The 20,342-nt window shown below is 41.2% G+C and overlaps 1 protein-coding gene across 1 annotated transcript; it reads left to right on the forward strand.

Moving 5' to 3' along the window:
* Nucleotides 1–12,740: 12,740 nt before the first annotated feature.
* LOC108115956 (NADH-quinone oxidoreductase subunit B 2) lies at nucleotides 12,741–13,494 on the forward strand. The gene has a single exon (XM_017227593.2). It carries the CDS (start codon nucleotides 12,802–12,804, stop codon nucleotides 13,438–13,440), a length of 639 nt encoding a protein of 212 aa, XP_017083082.1. The 5' UTR covers nucleotides 12,741–12,801; the 3' UTR covers nucleotides 13,441–13,494.
* Nucleotides 13,495–20,342: the final 6,848 nt, after the last annotated feature.

Consider the following 20,342-nt stretch of genomic DNA (forward strand, 5'->3'; position numbering starts at 1 on the left):
TGTAAATTAAATAGTGCGTTTTGCAGGAATTCATTTCCGTTTCTCATACTTTTTGAAACGACCGCAGTTCCTAGTTCTGAAAACGATTTCCGGTTAAACAATTCCTACATTCCTTCGAATGTGCCCAATTCTAATCCCCCCAAGTCATTTACGTGAATTTCCTCAATTGTTCGGCCATTAACTTTTGCCATTTGGAACCTTAATTGTTGTTCTTTCTTGTTTGTGGCACAAAACCACTGGAAAATGCCCCCATCCCTTCTCTTATGCAAATGCACAAATTGAGGCAACGGCAATGCAGTCCGCAGTTCGGTTTCGTTTTGGTTTCGTCCCCAACGCAACGCTCGTAATTATGCGCAATTGTTTAGCGTTTAGCTCAGAAAGTTCAACTAACATAATTGATTTTTCATGCCGCGCCACAAGAATTTTAAACAAACTGCACAGGTCATAACAAACTGCCAAGTCGCCGAGTGCATGCTTGTAGATTTTTTCGAGTTGAGGGTTTTAAGGGGACTAAATTTTACGCTAAAAGTTGATTTTAAAAATTATAATTTTGATTTTAAAACTATTTTTTAATAGAATTAAATGTTATACGATAAACTAACATGTATAAAATTAACCACAAATTTAATATTTTCAAATATTTTTTGATGTTCTAACAAAGTGCGTAAAATCCTTTAGATTTGTATTACTTAAAAATTGTTCCTTATTATTATTTATAATAATTATAAATAAAATATTGTATAGATTAGAGTGTTCAAAGTGCACTCTTGTTATCCCCCTTTGCAAACCCCTCCTACTAAACCTTATTTTAGGCCCTGCTAATTTGCATGTTTTTCCAGAGTTTTCGGCGGGCAATTCGTGTTGCATACTTCAAGGGGCAGCAAATTGCACAAAAAAAATCACTCGAAGGCGATTTTAACTTTTATTTTTCAGGAGGAACAGGCAAACAGTTAACACTCCCAGAGGCATTGGGCTCCCAATATGGATCTCATATATTTAATGTAATCAGTGTAATTGTCATTGCGATGAGCCGGGGGAATCAGGACCCGGGTCCTCCATATATACTCGCACAATATGGAGCCCAATCCGATCCAAGCCGATCCTCTCTCTTTGCGGTCTCACGCATGGCAATTGTATAATTTATCGCTCCAGTTCTAATCGGCAGCTGTCAGGAGGATAGCTGACCAGGCTGGCCGATCTCGGGGGAACGATTTAATTCGCTGGCCATATAAGTCGGAAATTTGTACGTTGATTAACGCGCCAATCGTTTTACACAACAACGTACAAAGTGTCGATGGTCTCCATGTCTCCATGCCCCCATGCCCACTTCGCCACGATTTTGCCACTATTTTGCCCACTTTTTCAACGGCTCCAATCGCAGTTTCATTTTGCCCGTCTATGTGTGATTTCATTACACTTGCAGCTACACAGAGGGAACAGTTTGATTATTTGTTTGATTACTTATCATAAATTTATCTAAAAAATCTATGGTAATAATAGTCAGCAATAATAATATAATGAACAAAAACTTTGTTACCTTAAAGATCCATACAGTTTTTTAATAGCAACTCAAATCTTAGCTAGACTATATATCTTTAAGCTCATTGATTTTTCTATGTGCATCCAAGTGGCCAGGAACAGGACCTAAAGGCGATCATGTGAACCAAGTGCAATGCGTTCCCAGCGTGATTACCACTCGCAGATAATATATAGAAATAGACAGCTGGAAACCTGCTGGGACGCCAAATGAATTAGCTGCCATTAAAACCGCCGATGGAGCTTTTTAAGATCAAGGGTAACGAATGAAGAATACCTGATAAAAGTTTAATTAAATATGTTTGAAAAGCTTAAGATATATTAGTATATTTCATACTTTTGTTATTTTTAGGTAAGCTTAACTTTCGATATTTACTTTGATTTTATTTTATAAATGAAAGAAATCCTAAAAATATACCCACTATAATATTTCAAAGGGTATTAGAAGTCGTCGAAAGGCAACTTAATTTAATAGATAAAATCACATAAATGATAGTTAAATACTAACCAAAAACACTGAAATAAAATAATTGAATATTAACAAATAATTACTGCTAATAATTTTATATCTTTGAGAAACTTTTTTGTTTATTCCCAAGAGAAGTTAAGTGAAAAAGTGAATGTTTGCTTAATCAGATTTATCAGAATAAAATATTAATTCCACAGTTTAATATATAAACCTTCCTTTACAAATCAAAAGTAACATATTTCCAGCTAATGCCTTCATATTTTGTATAACCCAAAGAATATGTCAACGGATTATCTTTGGCTTATCCCTTGCCTTGTTTTTCCCTTTGATTTAATTGGATGCCACTTGGCCACTGCAGAAGGACTCCATCAGATTTTTGAGTTTGTCATAATTGCCTCCACACAGAACCCTTCTCGTTTGTTATATTGAAATGGCTTTTGGGCCAAAAGTCCAGTTGTTGGTAGCAGCAGCAGCAGCAGCACAAGCAGAGCCCAAAAGCGACGGCCCAATTATCTTTTGCATTCGGCGAATAATTAGGAGCTTGATTGACATGCGGATAAGGAGACATACACTTGGAATGCCATAGCAAATTATCGAACGGCTACTGTGCTGCTCCTGATCCACAAAAATCAAAGGCCGTAACGACAGCGACATGGAGGATGGAAGTTAGTAGCTCGAGAAGGAGAAGGAGGAGCAGGCGGTGAGGATCGGGATGCGGATCGGGATGCCGTTGAGGACGACAACGACGCCTTCCATTTATTGGCTGATGCTGATGCTGATGATGCTGCGCCTTTGTCTGCACATAGAGTGGTAATCTGATGCTGGGACGATACAGAAGCCACTCCAAAACAATGACCAGACTGCCGGACCAGGCCGTTGGATGGAAACCCGTTTGTGGCATCGCAGCAATTACAATATGTTTAACTACGTCAGCGCCTTATCTGAGGCTCCAAGGACCTGCACATGGAGAAATAATGTGCCATAATAAGTTAAGTGATTTTATAATAAATTTAACTTTAAAAGAACAAAAAACAACTTACTTTTGTAAAGCAAACTACTTGATTTTACTTAATTTATTCAATTTACTACTTAAATTTGAAAGAACTTCCGATTTCTCTTCCTGTGAGCTTGGACATTTTGGGACCCGCTCCCTCGGCCATCGAGAATTTTCCCCCGGCCATGTCAGCGATTAATCCAGCCGACTGGGTGCCCCATCAAACCGCTTGTTAGCCTGGATTCGGGCTCGGAATGGACCTGGGAGCCGCCTCATCATCGATTGCGTTATCGATGGCGTTGCCGGCTTTAGCCTCCGCTTTTGGGACTCCAACTGGCCCGGAATCTCATTTGCGATTAAGTTCTTATGGCCACTGTGCGCATTTCGTGGAAAGTTGGCCAGCAGATCTTTATTGTTCGATTGGTTTATTTATAATAATTAGGTGCGCTGTCCCAGCGACTTTGTTTTGCCTGCACGAAGAGCTCCTTTTGCGGTCTTCGATTTTTCTTCTCTCGTTTTATTTTTTATTTTATTTTATTTATTTTTCCTGGCTTATCGACCGCTGGCTGGCCCATAAATTCTTTAAGCTCGCACCTTTTTATTGTGCGCATTCACACACGCTGCTATTTTCTGGTGGCTTCCTTCGGCGCAGATTGCAATCGGCGGCTGCGGCTGCGCATGCGCGAGGAGCACAGAAAATCCACAGAGAAGTAAAACCAAAGACTACAGAAAGCTGCAGAGGAGCAGCGGGAGCGGGAACAGAACCTGCACCACCGGGTGGAGCGCGTTCCTTTGGTAAATTGCTCACATTAGCAGGTTGTACGACTTATTAAGTAAGCACAATTTGCGTGGCCGCCGCCCAAAAAAAAAAAAAAAAACAGCAGGGTAAAAAAAAACAAAACAAGGAGCATCCGATACTGGATACTGGAAATAATGGGCAGCCGTTAAAGGTGGCGACCAGGAGCCGCCTATCCCGACAAGTGATTGTTTTATAATTGCAATCGCAATTGCAGCTTGCAGTTCGCAGTTCGATCCGCTAAATTGGCCCCGAGGTATCGTATGGTATCGTATGGCATCGCAAGGCATCGTATGGCATCCTATCCACTGTTGTTGTGGGCTGGTCGGCGAAATTGGCAATCCATTTGAATGAATAATTGCTCAATTACGAGCTGAGCCACCGCCGAAGCGCCTAACGAGTCACACTTGCTGGGCGGAAAATTGTTTTCGAAATTTGTCTGGCCGCCGCGGTCAGCATGGGTGCAGGTAAAACTTAATTGGAGCAGGCTGGGAAAAATTGTGGGCTTAACTGGAGGCATTAGTTGGGGTGTCTAAGGGGTTTTCTTAAGATATACCAGTATAGAAGATCATCTAGTAAACTTTTAATAAGGAAAACAATTCTTAAATAAAGAAACAAAAAGAAAAGAAGATGAGTTTTCAGTGTTATCTCTGTTTTCTGTAAATTAAACAAGCTTATTAAACCAACAGTTTATATAAGAGTTAGTATTACTATAAACCATATTGCTAATAAAAACTAAAACTACTAATTAAATCTGATTGCCAGTTCAATCGCTGATTCGAACATCTTAGAATTGAATTTTTGTGAACACACTTCTCGTATGGAAAGAGGCAGCGAAGCAAATTAAATACGAAATATTTGCGGATCGGGCGATTTAAGCAGCCAGATTAGCCAAAGTCAGGAAAGCGCGACAAAAATGGCGCTAAGTCCGCGGAGAGACAATAAGAGCCATAAGATATAGTCGCGCTGTGTTGGCTGCCTGGCATTAGGGTGAAATCGAGAAATGAAACTGGACCAGTTTAAGCGGAAGCAAGCGATGGCTTGTGATGAGGATGGAGCTCTGGAGTTGCATTTTGGTAGCAGGAGGAGCAGGAGCAGTAGATGGGGCATGGAGCTGGAGCTATGGAGCTGCTTCTGGATCTGCGACTGCGACTGAGGCCGCTGTCTGCGGGCACGTAAGAAATTTCATACTAATTGGCATAAATACCAAGTGTTGGGGAGAGAGACGTTGCTCGCTTTGGCCTGGCGACACTGACAGACTGACGAACTGACAAACTGACGGACTGACATTGAGCTAAGGCATAAGAAATGTATACAGTCGAACTTCGATAAGGCTATCCATATTGAGATGTCGATTATTGGAGGTTTACTTTTCAAAATGGAAAAGAAAATGGAAATTTTCTCATTTTTTTAAAGCTTTAAAATTGAAAAGGCTTGACTTGGATATGTGATGTTGGGACCAATAATATTGGGAACTCTTTTAATTTTTATATTTGTAATATTTCTTGCTTGCAATATCTTCTTTATAGTGACTCCCCACTGTACATAAAAACAAAGACCGAGGGGCAAACGCTTGTCGATGAGATCTTCACCTTGGCAATCATTAATCGTCTGCCAGCGACATAATATCGATGATGGAGCTGTGTCTGCAGAGTCTCTGGTCTAAGCCAGTTTTTATTTAGTATTTTCCCTGGCTTGGCTGTGTCTTGTATTTGTATTTTGTATTTCCTCCGATCGCTCCGCTAGTTGGCCGCGTGCAAGGCTGGAATGCTCATCGAACCAATTGAAATTGCTGTGACAACAATAAAAATTCAACTTTGGGGCCTCTTTTTGCTGCAATGTTGCTGCCGTGCCTTGGTTGATGTTGCTGCTGCTACTGTTGCCATTGCCATTGCTATTGGCATTGCCATAGTCGAGTTGTTGTCGACGTTTTCCCGTCTGGTTGACTGACTGACAATTAGACGTTGCTAAAATGTTGACTGATCAAGCGATTTGTAGCTGTAAATTCATCTCTATTTCGCTCTGCGGAGAGAGATTTCATGTCTGCTGCTTGGGAATGCTGCTGGCTTTCCTATGCCTTTATTTTTCCTCATTTTTCCAAGCCTCCCTCCCCAACGCTTTTTTTATTGCCTTTGTCTGGTGGTGTTCATTGGCTCATTGGCTGACCTGCTTGGCGGCTACTTGTCGCTGTTAAAATCCAATTAATCGAACAATTTACTTTGGTGCGTTTAGCGATGGTGTTGCTATTGCCCGGTTATCTGGGCACGGGCTTGGATGAGAGATCGCTGGCTGTGGGGTATGGATAGGCAATGGATATCCATAGCTATGAATAACATACAGGGTACTCTTAGGGGTGATGTTATGGGTATGAATTAGCATAAATTTGAATTTGTTGCTTTAAAGATGCACTCATCTCCTAATAACTTATACTTGCCTGGATCTGAAATCAACTTTAAGTTAGGATTTTATATAAATAACACATACGAGGTGTGTTCAAAAAGTAAGGTGACTCTTCAAATTTCGCGAATTTCAAATTTTTCGATTATCGATTTTTTTGTTTTGTTATATTGGTACACTCTTCCCTAACATCTGTACCAAGTTTCAATGGAACATCCTCTTTTGTTTGGTTGTGGAGGCGTAAAGTTCAAGTTATTTTGCGAGCTCGGCGATTTTTGTATCGAAAATATGGATCAAAGGTTTGGATTTTTGGCCAAAACAACACCACAATAATGCCTCGACCATATTACCGGTTTGGCCATGTGCTTTTTCTTGTTCCCAAAACTGAAGATAATCGAAAAATTTGAAAATTTGAAATTTGAAAAGTCACCTTACTTTTTGAACACACCTCGTATAACTTCTAAAAGGTTTCGATAATCGAAAAATTTGAAATTCGCGAAATTTGAAGAGTCACCTTACTTTTTGAACACACCTCGTATAGTATAGAATAGATAATGCTACTAGTATGACTTAAGAAATACATTACCAAATCCACAACATGTGTTCATATTTATTAGCTAATTATCCCCGCATTGCATACGATCGCTTTCCAGCGAGTCCTCTTATTACTTCCCCGACCTGACCCTTTCTATTCCGCTAACGATCTGTAAGTGTTAAGACATAAATTACGTGCCGCCTGGAACATGACAGCGCTACAAAATGTGGACTCTTTCGACCCGGCCCCCAAAACAAATGGGCGGCCACCCCTTTGGCTGGCATCCAAGCATGATTAGTGTCAATTTTTGTCACTTTAATAGCCTCGTTTATGCGCCTGGAGCAGACCTGGGCCAAAGACTTTCCATTCGCTTTGCCAGCTCCCAACTCGCAACTCCGAACTGCATTAAAAAAGGAAGTGTGCCCTATAAAATAGGCCAAAAAAGGCCGCACAACTGCAGCGCGACGTTTTCATTAATAGACGCTCGAATATCAAAGTGAAAAACTTCAGAAACGAGCCGCTACGCCCGCCCCATTAAACCACAAAATTTATTGCGCCAACTAAAACGAAATCTCGGCATATCCCTGACATCCAGAATGGGCAAGGGGAACGAAGTGGCGTTGGGAGTCCCAACTCCAGCGTGGCAGTTCGGCAGCCGAATCCGCGATCTTAAGGATCCCAGGGAACAACTTAATTCAAGTGTTGTCACTTTGTCGTGTTCCACAAAATGCTGAAAACTCTCAAAACTGCTCATTAATTTTCAAGTGTAACTTTTATTAGGTATTTAAATGCGTGTGAGCATCAGGCCAATGGCAACATGCCATTACGCCGCATCCCATAAATTCGTTGGATGGTGCATCTCTTTTTATGCCACTTCACATATACAGCATTCGGCCACATGTTGCAGCCTCCCCAGCCAGCGTGTCGCACATACTTGAGATTGCATTAGTCGGTTTACACCCCCGAAAAAAAAACATACATATAGATATGTGGGGGAAAATCTTGGGAGGGAAAACATTTCTGGGGAGCGGAGAGTGATCAATGCCGCCTCATCTGCCCGTTCACAACCCATTGCATTAATAATCCATAACGCCCAGATCCGGGGGACTAGAGATGAGAGCGTGAGTCTGGAAGTCTAAAATCTATTTAAAAATATTTTAAGGAAATTTTATTTCTAACAAATTAAGTAAAAATATGTAAGGCATAAGTATATATTTTTGTTTTTACCATTATTAGTATTAGGATGGTTTTTTCCTCTACCTCTCAAAAAGACTGGATGATCATAGTATATATATCCCATCTATTTCATCTCTAGTTGCCACCCACGGCAGAAAAGCATCTGAACTATCCTGGCCTAGTGTCGATAAATCAAGACTCCGAGTGGATGGAAGCAAACGAGATGAGACACCTCCACTTCACTTCACTTCAGTTGGGAATATGGCGAGGGCCTACTCGAAAATCGGGTGAAATATTGTCGCTGCTAATGCTGTTAATGAAACATCGTAATTATGTATTAGGAGGGGATATATAGAGCAGCCTACTTAGGGGAAACTCCGGGTCGCGAAGCACATTAATTATCCGCCGGAGAGCGGGAAAAGTGAAAGTGCGGTCGGGTCGAAAGGAAAATCGTACAAGCCAAAGGCAAACACACGGAAAACAAAGACAAATACAAATGTTTTTGGGGTAAGTGATGTGAATGTGACATTATGTATTAAAAGGATTTTGTGTGTTTTACATAACAACCACAACAAGCGGTTCAAAGAGGCCGACTTGGGTTGGTTTTTTTTTTAGTTTTTTGGGGGAAGGTTGTGGAGTAAAAAATAAATACAGTCTTCATTTCCATTCCATTAAGTGAAAGCTAAGAAATGTATTTACAAATATGCCGCCGCTTCGATTTCTCTTTTCCTTGATAGTTGCAAGTCAATAAAATTTTTAGTTCGTTACAGTAATAAACTTCTAACTTTTTAAGCAATATCCACTGTAGAAACCCCTCAGAAAAAGCTGTTGATCGAATTATTCGCAAATTAAGCAGCACAGTTAGTTGAGAACAGCAGGCGGTCGCCACGCCCTCGAAAAGAAGGCGGAGGTGTTATGGTTGAACTCATCTGAACTCGAGCGAAAAGTCGCCGAGTGGAGCGTTCCGTCTGTTTGGCTTTGTTTTTGCTTTTGCTTTTTCCCCCCCGCGGCATTTGTCAAGCGCTTAGATAACATTGTCATTAATCGTTCGTAATTAATTATCAGCTCTGGTCGGGGATTATTTTAAAGTAGTTATTATTATAACGAACTGTCAACACCTACTTATAAAACAAAGTAGAGCTAATGCCCCTTCCCAAGCTTCAGCTGCCTCCTGCCTAGTCAGTGTTGGCTTTTTAGATATTTTTTTGATATAATCTGGTGGTTTAACTAGTGATTTATATGGTATTATCATGTATATGGTAAATAATTTTTGAAATTGTTTATTGTTTATTGTTATTTTTCAAAAAAAACAAATATTTAAGATATATTTTTAAGCTGAATACCAATTTCTGTACCTTAAAGTTGTTAAATATGATTTTATGTCTTAATAGCAAAAGATATTTGTTATTAAAAATCACTTACAATCTTCACTACTTTTCCAAATTTGTTGTAGTCCGTTTTTGTCATGGAAATTTCTTTACTTTAGTTCCTCCCAAAGCGACATCACTGCCTCCCCATATCTCCCATTTGGGTGGTCGGTCACTCTGACTGACGGTGGCCCGCCTCGAAAAGTTGAAAACCCGTTTGCCCCGCTCTCGGCTCTCGGATCCCCGGCATGTGTAAATGTATGTTAATTTGCCGATCGTTAAATACGAAAATTTGTTGGTTTTATTGTCAGCTGGGCTCTGGCTTTTGTCTTTTGCATCTTTAATTGGTTAACCATATGGTTTCGATCTGATTTGTTAGCGTTAACCTGTAACTCTGCGCTGGCTTCTTGTGTGGGGTTGTTAAATTAGCGATAATCGAGCGGACATAAAGGCTTAATTGTGGCTTATCGTTGCTTATAGCATGTTGGGGGACTCCAAATTAAGGGAGTACTAAAAAATATTCTTGTTATATATCACTTAAGTTGCTCTGGTTAGAGTAGAAACTCTTTAAGAGGGGAAAGTAGATCTCACTACATTGTTGCAGCGAAGCATCAACTTGGCCAACACTTGGCATTTGTTTTGGCCTCTCCTCCCCCAGCTTACAGGAACATTGGCACAATTGGAATTTAATGGAGTCAATTTGGTGTTTGGTGATGCATAAACTGGCCAAAACCAATGGATTGGCGCGAGTTCTGGTGAATGCAAAGAGAGATCCAAAAGTCACAATGAAATCGGAATGCTGGAGATGCTACTGCACAGGGAGAATATCTGCAGTTCTATCAGATATTAAATAGTTTTAAAACTTAGGGTTTGTCATTTTATTATTAAGAAATCAGTGACATTTTTTCTCAGTGTTATGCTGGCAAAGTTGCTCCTGTTGCTGATGCTGCTCCTGCGGATGTCGCTGCTGCTGGCCGCTAACAATGCAGATCAAGAGATGAGCGCGTCCATTTCGGTCTGCGGATCGGCCATTGTTCCATGTGGCATGTTGTTTTAGGAGTCTGCTAAAAAGACAAATGTGGTGTGCGGTTGCGGGGGAGTGGGCCGAGTTTCGGTTAGTAAAACAGCCAGCCAGCCAGCGCGTGTTAGTTCCACTCGTTAAGGATTTACGAGCAATTTTTATCACTTTGAGGATCGCTGACAAATCCGGCAACAACAGCAGCAACAGCAGCAGGCCAGGACCAACAATGCAATGCAACATGCGCATAATAATGGCAAGTTGTCCGGCTCACACAGATATATAGCCATATATATATATAGTGGGCTATATATGCTATATGCTATGAGCCATGAGACAGGAAGCGCACTCGGCTGTCTCATCGTTGTCGCTGATGTGGCCAAAAGTGGCCAATAAAACCCCAGCGACGATGTCACCAAACAGTTGCTGCAATTGTTGCAGTTGCAGTTGCAGCAGGCAGCAGTTGCAGCAACGATGACGACGAATTATAGCAAAGTAATCGCAGTGGACTCTGCAGTTGCAACTCTCCAGCCTTTGTCCATTTTTTGTCATACCCTTCCTTGAAAAGGATAACTCTAACTTATCTCTGGGTTAAAAGTTAGGTTACTAAACATTTTAAAACGAATTAATGTTTAAGCAGCAAAAAGACATTATAATAAGCTTAAGAAGTTAGAAGTAGAAGAAGTTTCTTAAACATTTCTTAAACATTTTCTTTCAAAGAAATCACAACTAGAAGAAGTTTTCCAAAATATAAATAATTTTTTTTCCCGATTAAGCTTTAAGGGCATCCAAACTTTCCCAGCCTTTCCTTTCTTCTTCTCCTTTACCTATTTATTTCGCATCTTTCTTTTCCGTTTTTTTCGTACATTTTCCTTGGCCAATATCGTTGGCGGCTTTTGGCGTTGATTTCCCTTCCAATTTATGTGACATATTGATTTTAAATTGATGATAGTCTATTTTGCGTTGGCCAGCCATCGGAGGAGCGAACAAAGCCGAACGAAACCAATTTATTTTAGCCATTTTAAATTGGCATTTTCGCTGGGTACGCAGCATTTTCAGCGTTTGCTGCATTTGGCCAATGCGTTCGAGCCGGGCTTATATGACTTCATCAGCGGTTTATTGTCGAGGCAGACGAGCTGGCTAGCTGGTTGGCTGGGAAAATGCCAGTGGCCAGAGGTTCCTGCTCCATTCATAGGTGCGCATTTAAATGCAAATTTAATTCAATTAATGATGCATCAAATGCAGCCAATGCCTAATTGCCATGCGATGATCGTCGTCAATGGCTGTTGCTGTTGCTGTTGCTGTTGCCTGTCTGCCATCTCAGGTCTTTGTGTTTTTTTCTATTGCTCGTCCTGAAGGATTCTCAACCCATCTGCAGAACCAGCAGCTGCCGTTTGACAATATTGATGATTTAGTAGTTGCTGCCGTGTCTGTGGCACCAAAGGCGTAATTAGACAAGCATTGTGCAAAAGCGTTAATTAAAAACCGCAAAAAGACACAGCAGCAGACGCGGTGGCAGTTGCCATTTTTCCATCGAGTAGCGACTGCCAGCTGTGCCAGCGCCATGACTCCAATCTCACACTTGGAAATATATTTGCAGAAGTCATTAAGTCTAAGAAGTTAAATATTAATTTGAAATGAATTAAGTAAGGCGATCAGAAGGAGTATGAATAAGATGAGAAACTCTGTTTTATAGATTTTTAAGTTAAGGTTGAGATGAGATTAACCTTCTGAGATTGGTGAATAAAAAGATATAATAAATTAATATTAACATCCTTTCCACCAGTGCATCTCCTCAGTGTCGATTCCGTAATGAGCTCGAGCATCGATTGCGTAAGTTCTGCGCGGATGCAATTGCTTCATAGCCCCTGTAACCTAACCCAAGTCCCAGGCCCAGGTTGCATGTCCCCAGGTCCTCAGGTCCCATTAAATACCCAAGTACAGCAGCGGGTTGGCGCTGCCGCAATCAGCTAATAATTTCCTTTTAAACGATCTCCGTTCGAACTTGCAGCATGCTGCATGAATGGAGGCTCCAGCCTCATGCGTATTTATGAGCCCAGTGATTCCTGTTCGCTGTCCGCCCAGCATTAAGTGCCTAGCTTTTCGGATTGATTTTGACGCCAAGCGCTGGCGTTAAGGGGATCTAAATGGGATTTTGAAGATAATATTGGAGGAATATATATCTTTAACAGGGTCGGGGCTGAGGTGTAAACGTGCATCGTAAATTATTAATCGCATCTTTTATAATATGGCTAAAAAGGCAATAAATATTAAAGGCAAAGTTGGTATAAAAATAAAACGAAAAATGTTTATTTTTATGTTCTTGAAACCTGTGAGGGTAATTTATTAACGTACGTACTTCAAGTTAACTATGAATAAGGTTAATGAAAAGATATCTTAGAATATCTTGTCAAACTTTATCTATTGCTAACAATATCGAGAAACAGAAATAAGTTTTCATATTTTCAAGTTGCAACCACAAAAAGTAAATTAAGATACAAAATCTTGTCAGGATGATAGGTTCCTTGATGTTAACCAGGAATGCTGGCAAGTTGCTGCTTTCCAGTGCCCCAGTGATCCAAGGCCAGTGGCTGCGTGGCCAGAAGACCATGCCGGTTTATGGGTATCCCTGCCCGGATCCTCCGAAATGGGGTTACTCGGCCTTTGGAAGGGATCAGAAGACCTGGGGAGAGTGGACCTGTGCCAGGTTGGATGACCTTCTGAACTGGGGTCGCAAGGGTTCCCTCTGGCCGGTGACCTTTGGCCTGGCCTGCTGCGCCGTGGAAATGATGCACATCGCAGCTCCTCGATATGACATGGACCGCTATGGAGTGGTTTTCCGGGCTTCACCTCGTCAGGGAGATGTGCTGATCGTGGCCGGAACGTTGACCAACAAAATGGCACCGGCTTTCCGGAAGGTTTATGACCAGATGCCGGAACCCAGGTGGGTCATCTCCATGGGCAGTTGTGCCAATGGAGGTGGCTACTATCATTACTCGTATTCGGTGGTTCGTGGCTGCGATCGGATTGTCCCGGTGGATATATACGTGCCCGGATGTCCGCCCTCCGCTGAGGCCTTAATGTATGGAATCCTACAGCTGCAGAAGAAGGTCAAGCGCATGAGGACCTTGCAGATGTGGTACAGGAAGTAACTTTATAGACTTTTTAGAGAGTTGAGTAAATAAAAGATAAGGGAGCAGCGGTAACAAGTACGTGCTATGCTTTCTGCTAAAGATACTTCATAGCATGTAGTATCTAAAGTGCTGTAGGGTTAAAAAGATACTCTAACCCGTAACTAGAGTAAGGGCTTCAAGGGCTAAGGCTCTTATCGTAAGCCGATCTGCCTAACCCAAAACAAAGTCAAAGAGTTAAGCGCATCAGTTCCAGCAACTCAAGAAGATTTTCAGTTCAAAAAGTCGCTTAGTCAGCGAAACAGGGCTCGTGCTCACCTGCACTTGAAGAAGTTCGAGGATCGGTTTCAGATCTCGAAAAGGATCTCCGTAGAGAGTCCTCAGACAATGTCCAGAGACAATAAACACTTCTGGCGGCACTGGGCACTCTCAAGTGTCGATGAAATATGAAGGGTTCTTGAAACATATGAAAGGATTTCGTTGTTTCTCATTTTCTCTAACAAAAACCGAAAATCCTTTTTGCGAATCTGCCGACACGGAGCACTTGAACTTGGTGGGAACATCATTAAATCCTCGCTCGAGTGCTGCGGTGAGTGCATTAAATTGTGGGACAACTATCGCATTAGTGTAATCCCCGAACGACACACCCACAAAACTGGGAGATCTTTTTTCGGGCTGAATGGAAACTCTCGAGAGTTAAAGACATGAATGAAGGACCTCGTCATTCATTGAGATCTCGGGTAGAAAAAGGACCTGCGCACTCTAGGCTACAGACAAAGGCCCAGCAGGCAGCCCGCCGATCCTCGGGGATCCTGGGAATCGGTTCGTGACTCGGACAATTCCAGCGAATAAGAATGGCTGCATGGAGAAATTAACTTGTCTCAATCGCACAGCAATAAAAATTAATAACAAAGCCACTGGCAACATGTTTGCCTCCATTGTGCAGGCATTAAATAAATTTAACAGCTCAATGACTTGTCGAAAGGTGCAGGGAGAATCTGAGCTCTGGACACCGGACTTCGGGCTCTGAACGGTGGACTGTGGACTCCGAGGAATCGGAATCAGTGGAGCGTTCGCGGCCAGGCAACCATATCTTAATTAGCAGACCCCGGCCTACATTAACCTTAATTTTTGCTCTTTTTTATTTTTTATTTTACCGATTTCTGCTTAATTGCGGCGCCGAGGCGCCAACGAAAAAGCTTCGCAAGTGCACAGAAAATATTTTTGGTTTCAGAGAATTTTACATATTTTTTAAACGGATTTTTTATTAATAATAAAAAAGAAAATTAAGATACATATTAATGAATATTATAAATATCACTTTTTAATACTTTATTATACCAAACTTTACTTGCTTTTTTAAATATTAAATCAATTTCGAAAGGTATTAGAATTATAAATAGAAAGAGAAGTATCTAAGGATTACATTTTTCATCAAAATGATTGGTTGGGCTAGAGTACTTCTATCCATATCTATCCATTATAGTTTCATGTTAATCAGGAATATAATTTCCTTTTTACATTTTCAGTGCATTTCCAGTGAACTTTTTCACTGAGATTTTCAGTGGAGTGTCCAGCGGCGCATGCTCAGGATTTGCACTTGAGTGAAAATCTGGTAAAATCTGTAAGGGGACTCGACCACCGAGGTGGGTCCTACCTGCAGATCCGCAGCCCTGCAGTTCGTCAGCGGTGTTAACCCCCTTTCGGGCTCTAGCAATGTTCCACGGGTCATAAATTACGGCAGACAATTTCGGGCAGAAATGCCCAACGAATTGTGTGTTTAACACCTAATCGCCCGTAATGCTCTCTAACCGATTGTGAGGTCCTCCAAAAAATATAAAAAAAAAAACAGTGACTCGCCGCCAAAATGGGCCCAGCAATAAATCCAGAAAGCAGCATCTAGTTTTCATTCATTCATTGAGGCCCTCAGAGCTGGACCTGGTTCATTCATGGCCTCATAATGAAATTGTTGGATGTGTCTGCTTAAGTTCTTTCTTATTTTATTCCAGCATTGTGCTCACTAAAAAGATTTATGTTCATGAATGTAAATGCCTTCTTCAAATCTTTTTTATTGGCATTATGGGGAATTGATTTGTTGCCTCGCTGGACTCTTTCATAAAATTATTATCACACCTTGGGAATGCCGAGCCGAAGGTCTGATCTGCTTTCTTCTGGGGAGAATTATTAAGCTGATTTTAATTGCGTTCCATGCGTTCTGGCTGCTTTGATCGTGGATCGTAAATCTAATTTAGTGTTCTTCGGAATTCAAAACGAAATTTAGACGTTTTCTAATTATGCAACGAACGATCTTCCTCTTCGCCTGAGTGGGGCGATGTTTTGTGTGTTGTTTTCGATCGGATTTGATTGAAATTTATCGCCAGTGCATTGACTACAGATCCGTAATCTTCTCCTCTAGGGCGTTGTTTGGGTCTCTTCCATCTGGCTTACATAAATATCTTGGCCCTCGGTCTGTGTTTTGGCCAAAAGTTATGGGAAGTCGTCAGCGCGTTAAGCCGTTATGGATACTTTACAAAGCCATAACGATAGGATCTTGATATTAGTTTAGTTTTCGGTGCTTGTCCGCTTCGCCCTGCGATCATTTGTTAATAAAAGTGAAAATTTGTTATTTGTTGCACTCGGTTTGTCGGTGTTTCGAGCGATAAGAATCTTGATTTATCTTCCGAGTGTGGCTTATGTAAGATTAGCATTGGTATTTGAAACAAAACTAATAAAAAAATGTTTTCATTTCAGCTAACAGGCTCATGGTGATCTTGATTTTTTGTATTTACTAAATAAGATTTCATTAAATTGCTAATAATTCCCTTCATTAATCATGCTGTTGCATGAATATTATGAAAACATTATCGATTAAAGAAAGTACTTAACCCAAAGTTGACTAATGATCAATATTTCGAGCCCCTTTTTCTGACTTAACTTCTTCGTAATGATCATCATCAGTGTGTTGGCCCAAATTAGTCGCCAAGCTGCCAAAACGTTTAGTACGCAGCTCTCACCAGAGAGTTTCCCAGTTTCTTTCCCGGCCAATTGTCCATTTGTCATGCGGACAATAACGTTGACATACATTCGAGCCAGGTCCTTTGTTTTTGCAAGTCCCAAAGTTCGGGTTCATTTTGAGAGGGGAAAACAGTACCCAGATCCGCTGCTCGGCTGCTTGGCTGCATTGCGCAATAAAACAAGAGTCGCCAAGGAATTGAGGAGGAGAATCCATCATTAATAAGCCCTAAAGTGGCTGCCCGATGGCCGCTCCAGGCGGGCAATAAAAACAATGGCCAAAATGGGCAATGAGCGGCCAACGCACAGCAGCAGCAACATGTGCACTTGTTGATCTTGTTGTAGTTGCTGATGCAGAGAGAGAAAAGAGGTGGACTTGTTATATAAATTTAAGGATATTTAATATATGTAGTGGCATACATACTGGCCTTCCTTAGTGAACTCTCTATACTATTAGTCTTTCATGCAAAAATTTTAACTATTTCTCTATCTGTAGCCATGTTGCTGTTGCAGCTTGCAAACAAGCGAGCAGCAAAAAGCTGCAACAGGAGGCACCGCACTGGAGGAGGCAAAAAGCCAAACCGCTTTAGGCCATTTAAGGCAACGCAATTAATTATTTTTTAACTGTTTTGTCATTTCGGAATGCAGCAAGCAGCCATCGTTGGCCATCGATTGGTAGTGGTCCTCCTCCTTCGGCTTTTAGCCTTTTTCCAGTTTCCTTTGGGCCTTCCTGCTGTTTTTAAAGGACTTTGACATGGCCGCATCACAGCAGTGCGCAGCTTTCGCTCGTTTGATCGCTTGATCGGTTGATCGATTGATTGCTGCAACCTGCAACGTGCAACGGGCAACGTGCAACCTGCGGACCGGGGCAAAAAATGCGCCGAGATTGTAAAACGCGTCTGTAACAAGCCGTTGCGTTAATTTGCCGCTGCCGATTGGCTACCGAAATAAAAAATAAAATAAAATAAGTGCCAGCGCAAAGGCAGACATCGCAGACCTCAACGAAAATAGAAAGTTTTCGTTTTTTTCCTTTGGCTTTTTGGGTTTATATATTTTATTTTATTTTTTATCAAGGCACGACAGAGGGGCAAGGCAAGACGAGGCGAATAAAAAATATGCAAAATGCTGAGTATATATAACAAATTAAACAACCAGTTGGCCTGTGGTGGTGCTCGTGGCCGGGCAATAAAGACAATAAAAATTCATACATTTTTCAAGCAACCTCGAGCAAGTTGTTGGCCGCCCGAACGGGCTTATTTGCTTTGTCTGTTTTGATTATAAAAAGCATTCAGCTTTAATTTGTCAATTTCTTAATTGGCGTTTCGTACGTTCCACATGGCCATAGCCGTCTCTTTCTGTATATCTTTGGCTGTCTCACTCGCTCTTTGAAGACCCACACACACGCAGATATCAAGCAGCCTGCTCAGTGATAGAAGAATTTTAACAAGCTTCGGTGTTTTGGAATTTCGTACGTGAAGAATCCAAAAATGTTTTACGCAATTAAAGAATCTGATAAAATGTCTACGAGCGAGGATGCCAGGAAAGCTAAAAAAAAAAAAAGAGTCAAGATATAAAGACCCCCACTCGATCCTCCCGATTTCGCCAGACTTCGGCGCATATCGATCACTTGTCCGTCGGTAAATATGACAAATTTCGAGGAACCACCATTGGAAATACTATAAAAAAAGAGGCGAAATCAGAAGCGAATGCACATCAATATCAGATGTCGTGTATCTGGGGGCTGCATCTGTATCTGTTTCTGTATCTCTCTCTCTCTCGGTTTTGTTGTGGCACAAACCAATTAAGCCGAGATTAATTGGCCATGTCAAGTGGCGTAATCGAGCGCGAACACAGGTTTGACATTTCATAATTATTTCAACTGCCTCGTTTGCTCTCCGTTCAGATTCAGTTCGAGAGACTGTTCACTTTATAGAGTGAACCAATCTGGTCCCGTCTCTCATTCTCATGATCGATCAATCTGTATCTGTATCTCTTTTTGAGTCTGTTGGCCTGTGATAGATACTTTTGTACCTACGGGTTTTGTTTTGTATAATTGTTGTGTTTTGATATGTTGATTTCAGGCGATAACCGCATGTGGCCACTTTCGGATTATTGATACTTTTATGTAATTATCTTGTCAGGTGGGTTCAGTTTGGGTTTTCTGGAAATGCCAGAAGATCTTACCCCGATTGTCGCTTAGTTGGGGGCAAGAAACGTTAATGGATTTGCTTGCTAATTATTTTTTATCCTACAATCATGGGTTTGGGTTGCCTTTGGAAGAAAATGAAGTAAGTTTAAAAATAAATCATTTAGCATGATAAGCAGTTTGTTTATAACGTTTTTTGGTAAGTTTGCTATACTTATTGGTATCTAATGAGTAGGGAAGGTATGTATCTAATATTGTGATTGATTTTTGAAAATAAAACCTTTTAATTTAACTAATCTTATTGACCCTCGGCCATCTCCTCATGAACCTGTTGATCTTCAAGCTCACTCTACTTTACCCATCAGAACTTTCCATCTTTTTTCCAACCTTAGCATTCTTCTGCAGACCCTGTTGATCTTCCACCTCTCAGCTGATCATCAATCAGCGATGATCTAAACTCTACCGACTTCTTATGGACCCATTCGATCTGATCGCCTCGGAACCACTTTGTTACCAGGGTTCAAACTTTCTCTGGGCCACTCCGCACCCAGTTTTATCACCTATCGGCCATCGCTCATCCCATCCAATCCCGTCCAATCCTATCCAGTCCTATCCACACCCACTCGAGCATTCGAGGCACCATTTCGCCATCCCTCCCGCTCATTTTGCCGCTAATTTGACAACAATTTACTGTAATCACAATCGATTCGTGTTTGCCAATTTTTTAATTGTTTTCAATCCTCTTTTCTTTGGCCAGCCCCAAGGCCCGAAGCCAACTCCCGTCCTCACCAGACACACGATCGAGTAATTTACGATGGCCTCATGGTGATTGGGTTCGCTGGCACAGCGCATGACACCCAAACCCACAGGCCAGGCCAGGAAGAAACTCAAACCCAAACCCTCAGCCGTAGTCAAAGGCAAAACCCATACCGAACTAAACAAACGAACTCCATTAGCAGATCTTTACTGGCCCTCTCGGTGGTTAGTTCGTGCGAACTTCTAGGAATTATGTTGTTCCAATTAAAATAAAAATTAAAATAAAAGAAGACAAAACAAAGGCAGCCCACAGTCGACACTTGGGTCCCCCTTTTCCTGTCGTTGTATCGATTTGTGAAATGGTCGTCGATGGCCTGGCTCTTGCCCATGCACTCAAAGAAATATTTTCTTTTAATTGGGAGATTGTCTTATTATTTTTATTACTTTGGTCAAAATAGTGACATTTCTGGGTAAAATTTTAAAAATTTGTTAAGTAATGTTATCAATATGTTTTTCTTTCAACCCCTATACTTGCTTTTATCATTATTGTTCAGATATTTTGTTGCTAGCTCTGGTTTAAGGTCTGAAAATTCAGGAAACCGATTTTTAACAGAAATGTGAACATTATTCTTGGTTTTAAGCGCTAGCTCGGTCAAAACAAGTCGCACAGCTAAAAGAACGACTGTTTTGTGCTGCTAATGACCACGACTTACCACCCCTATCACTCGTTTTTGGATTTTGAGAAAATCTATTTTCGGCTAAATTTCGCATTTTTGGTAAGGGGTACCATCATCAAAATTTTCAAAAAATGGCCGAAAATGAAGTTTTCCAGATTTGAATGAAACTCAATTGGGAATCATAGCAATCAAATTACAAGCCCTACGAGGTATTACTTTCCATATTTGGACCATTTTTGGCTGATTTTTTTTGCGCCCAAAGTCAAGTATACGTCGTTAGACAGCAGAGAGCCATGGTTTGTAGCCGTTTGTTAGCTCTAACTTTGTCAAAA

The sequence above is a fragment of the Drosophila eugracilis genome, unplaced genomic scaffold, assembly GCF_018153835.1.
Source record: "Drosophila eugracilis isolate 14026-0451.02 unplaced genomic scaffold, ASM1815383v1 contig_616, whole genome shotgun sequence".
Classification (NCBI taxonomy): Eukaryota; Metazoa; Arthropoda; class Insecta; order Diptera; family Drosophilidae; genus Drosophila; species Drosophila eugracilis.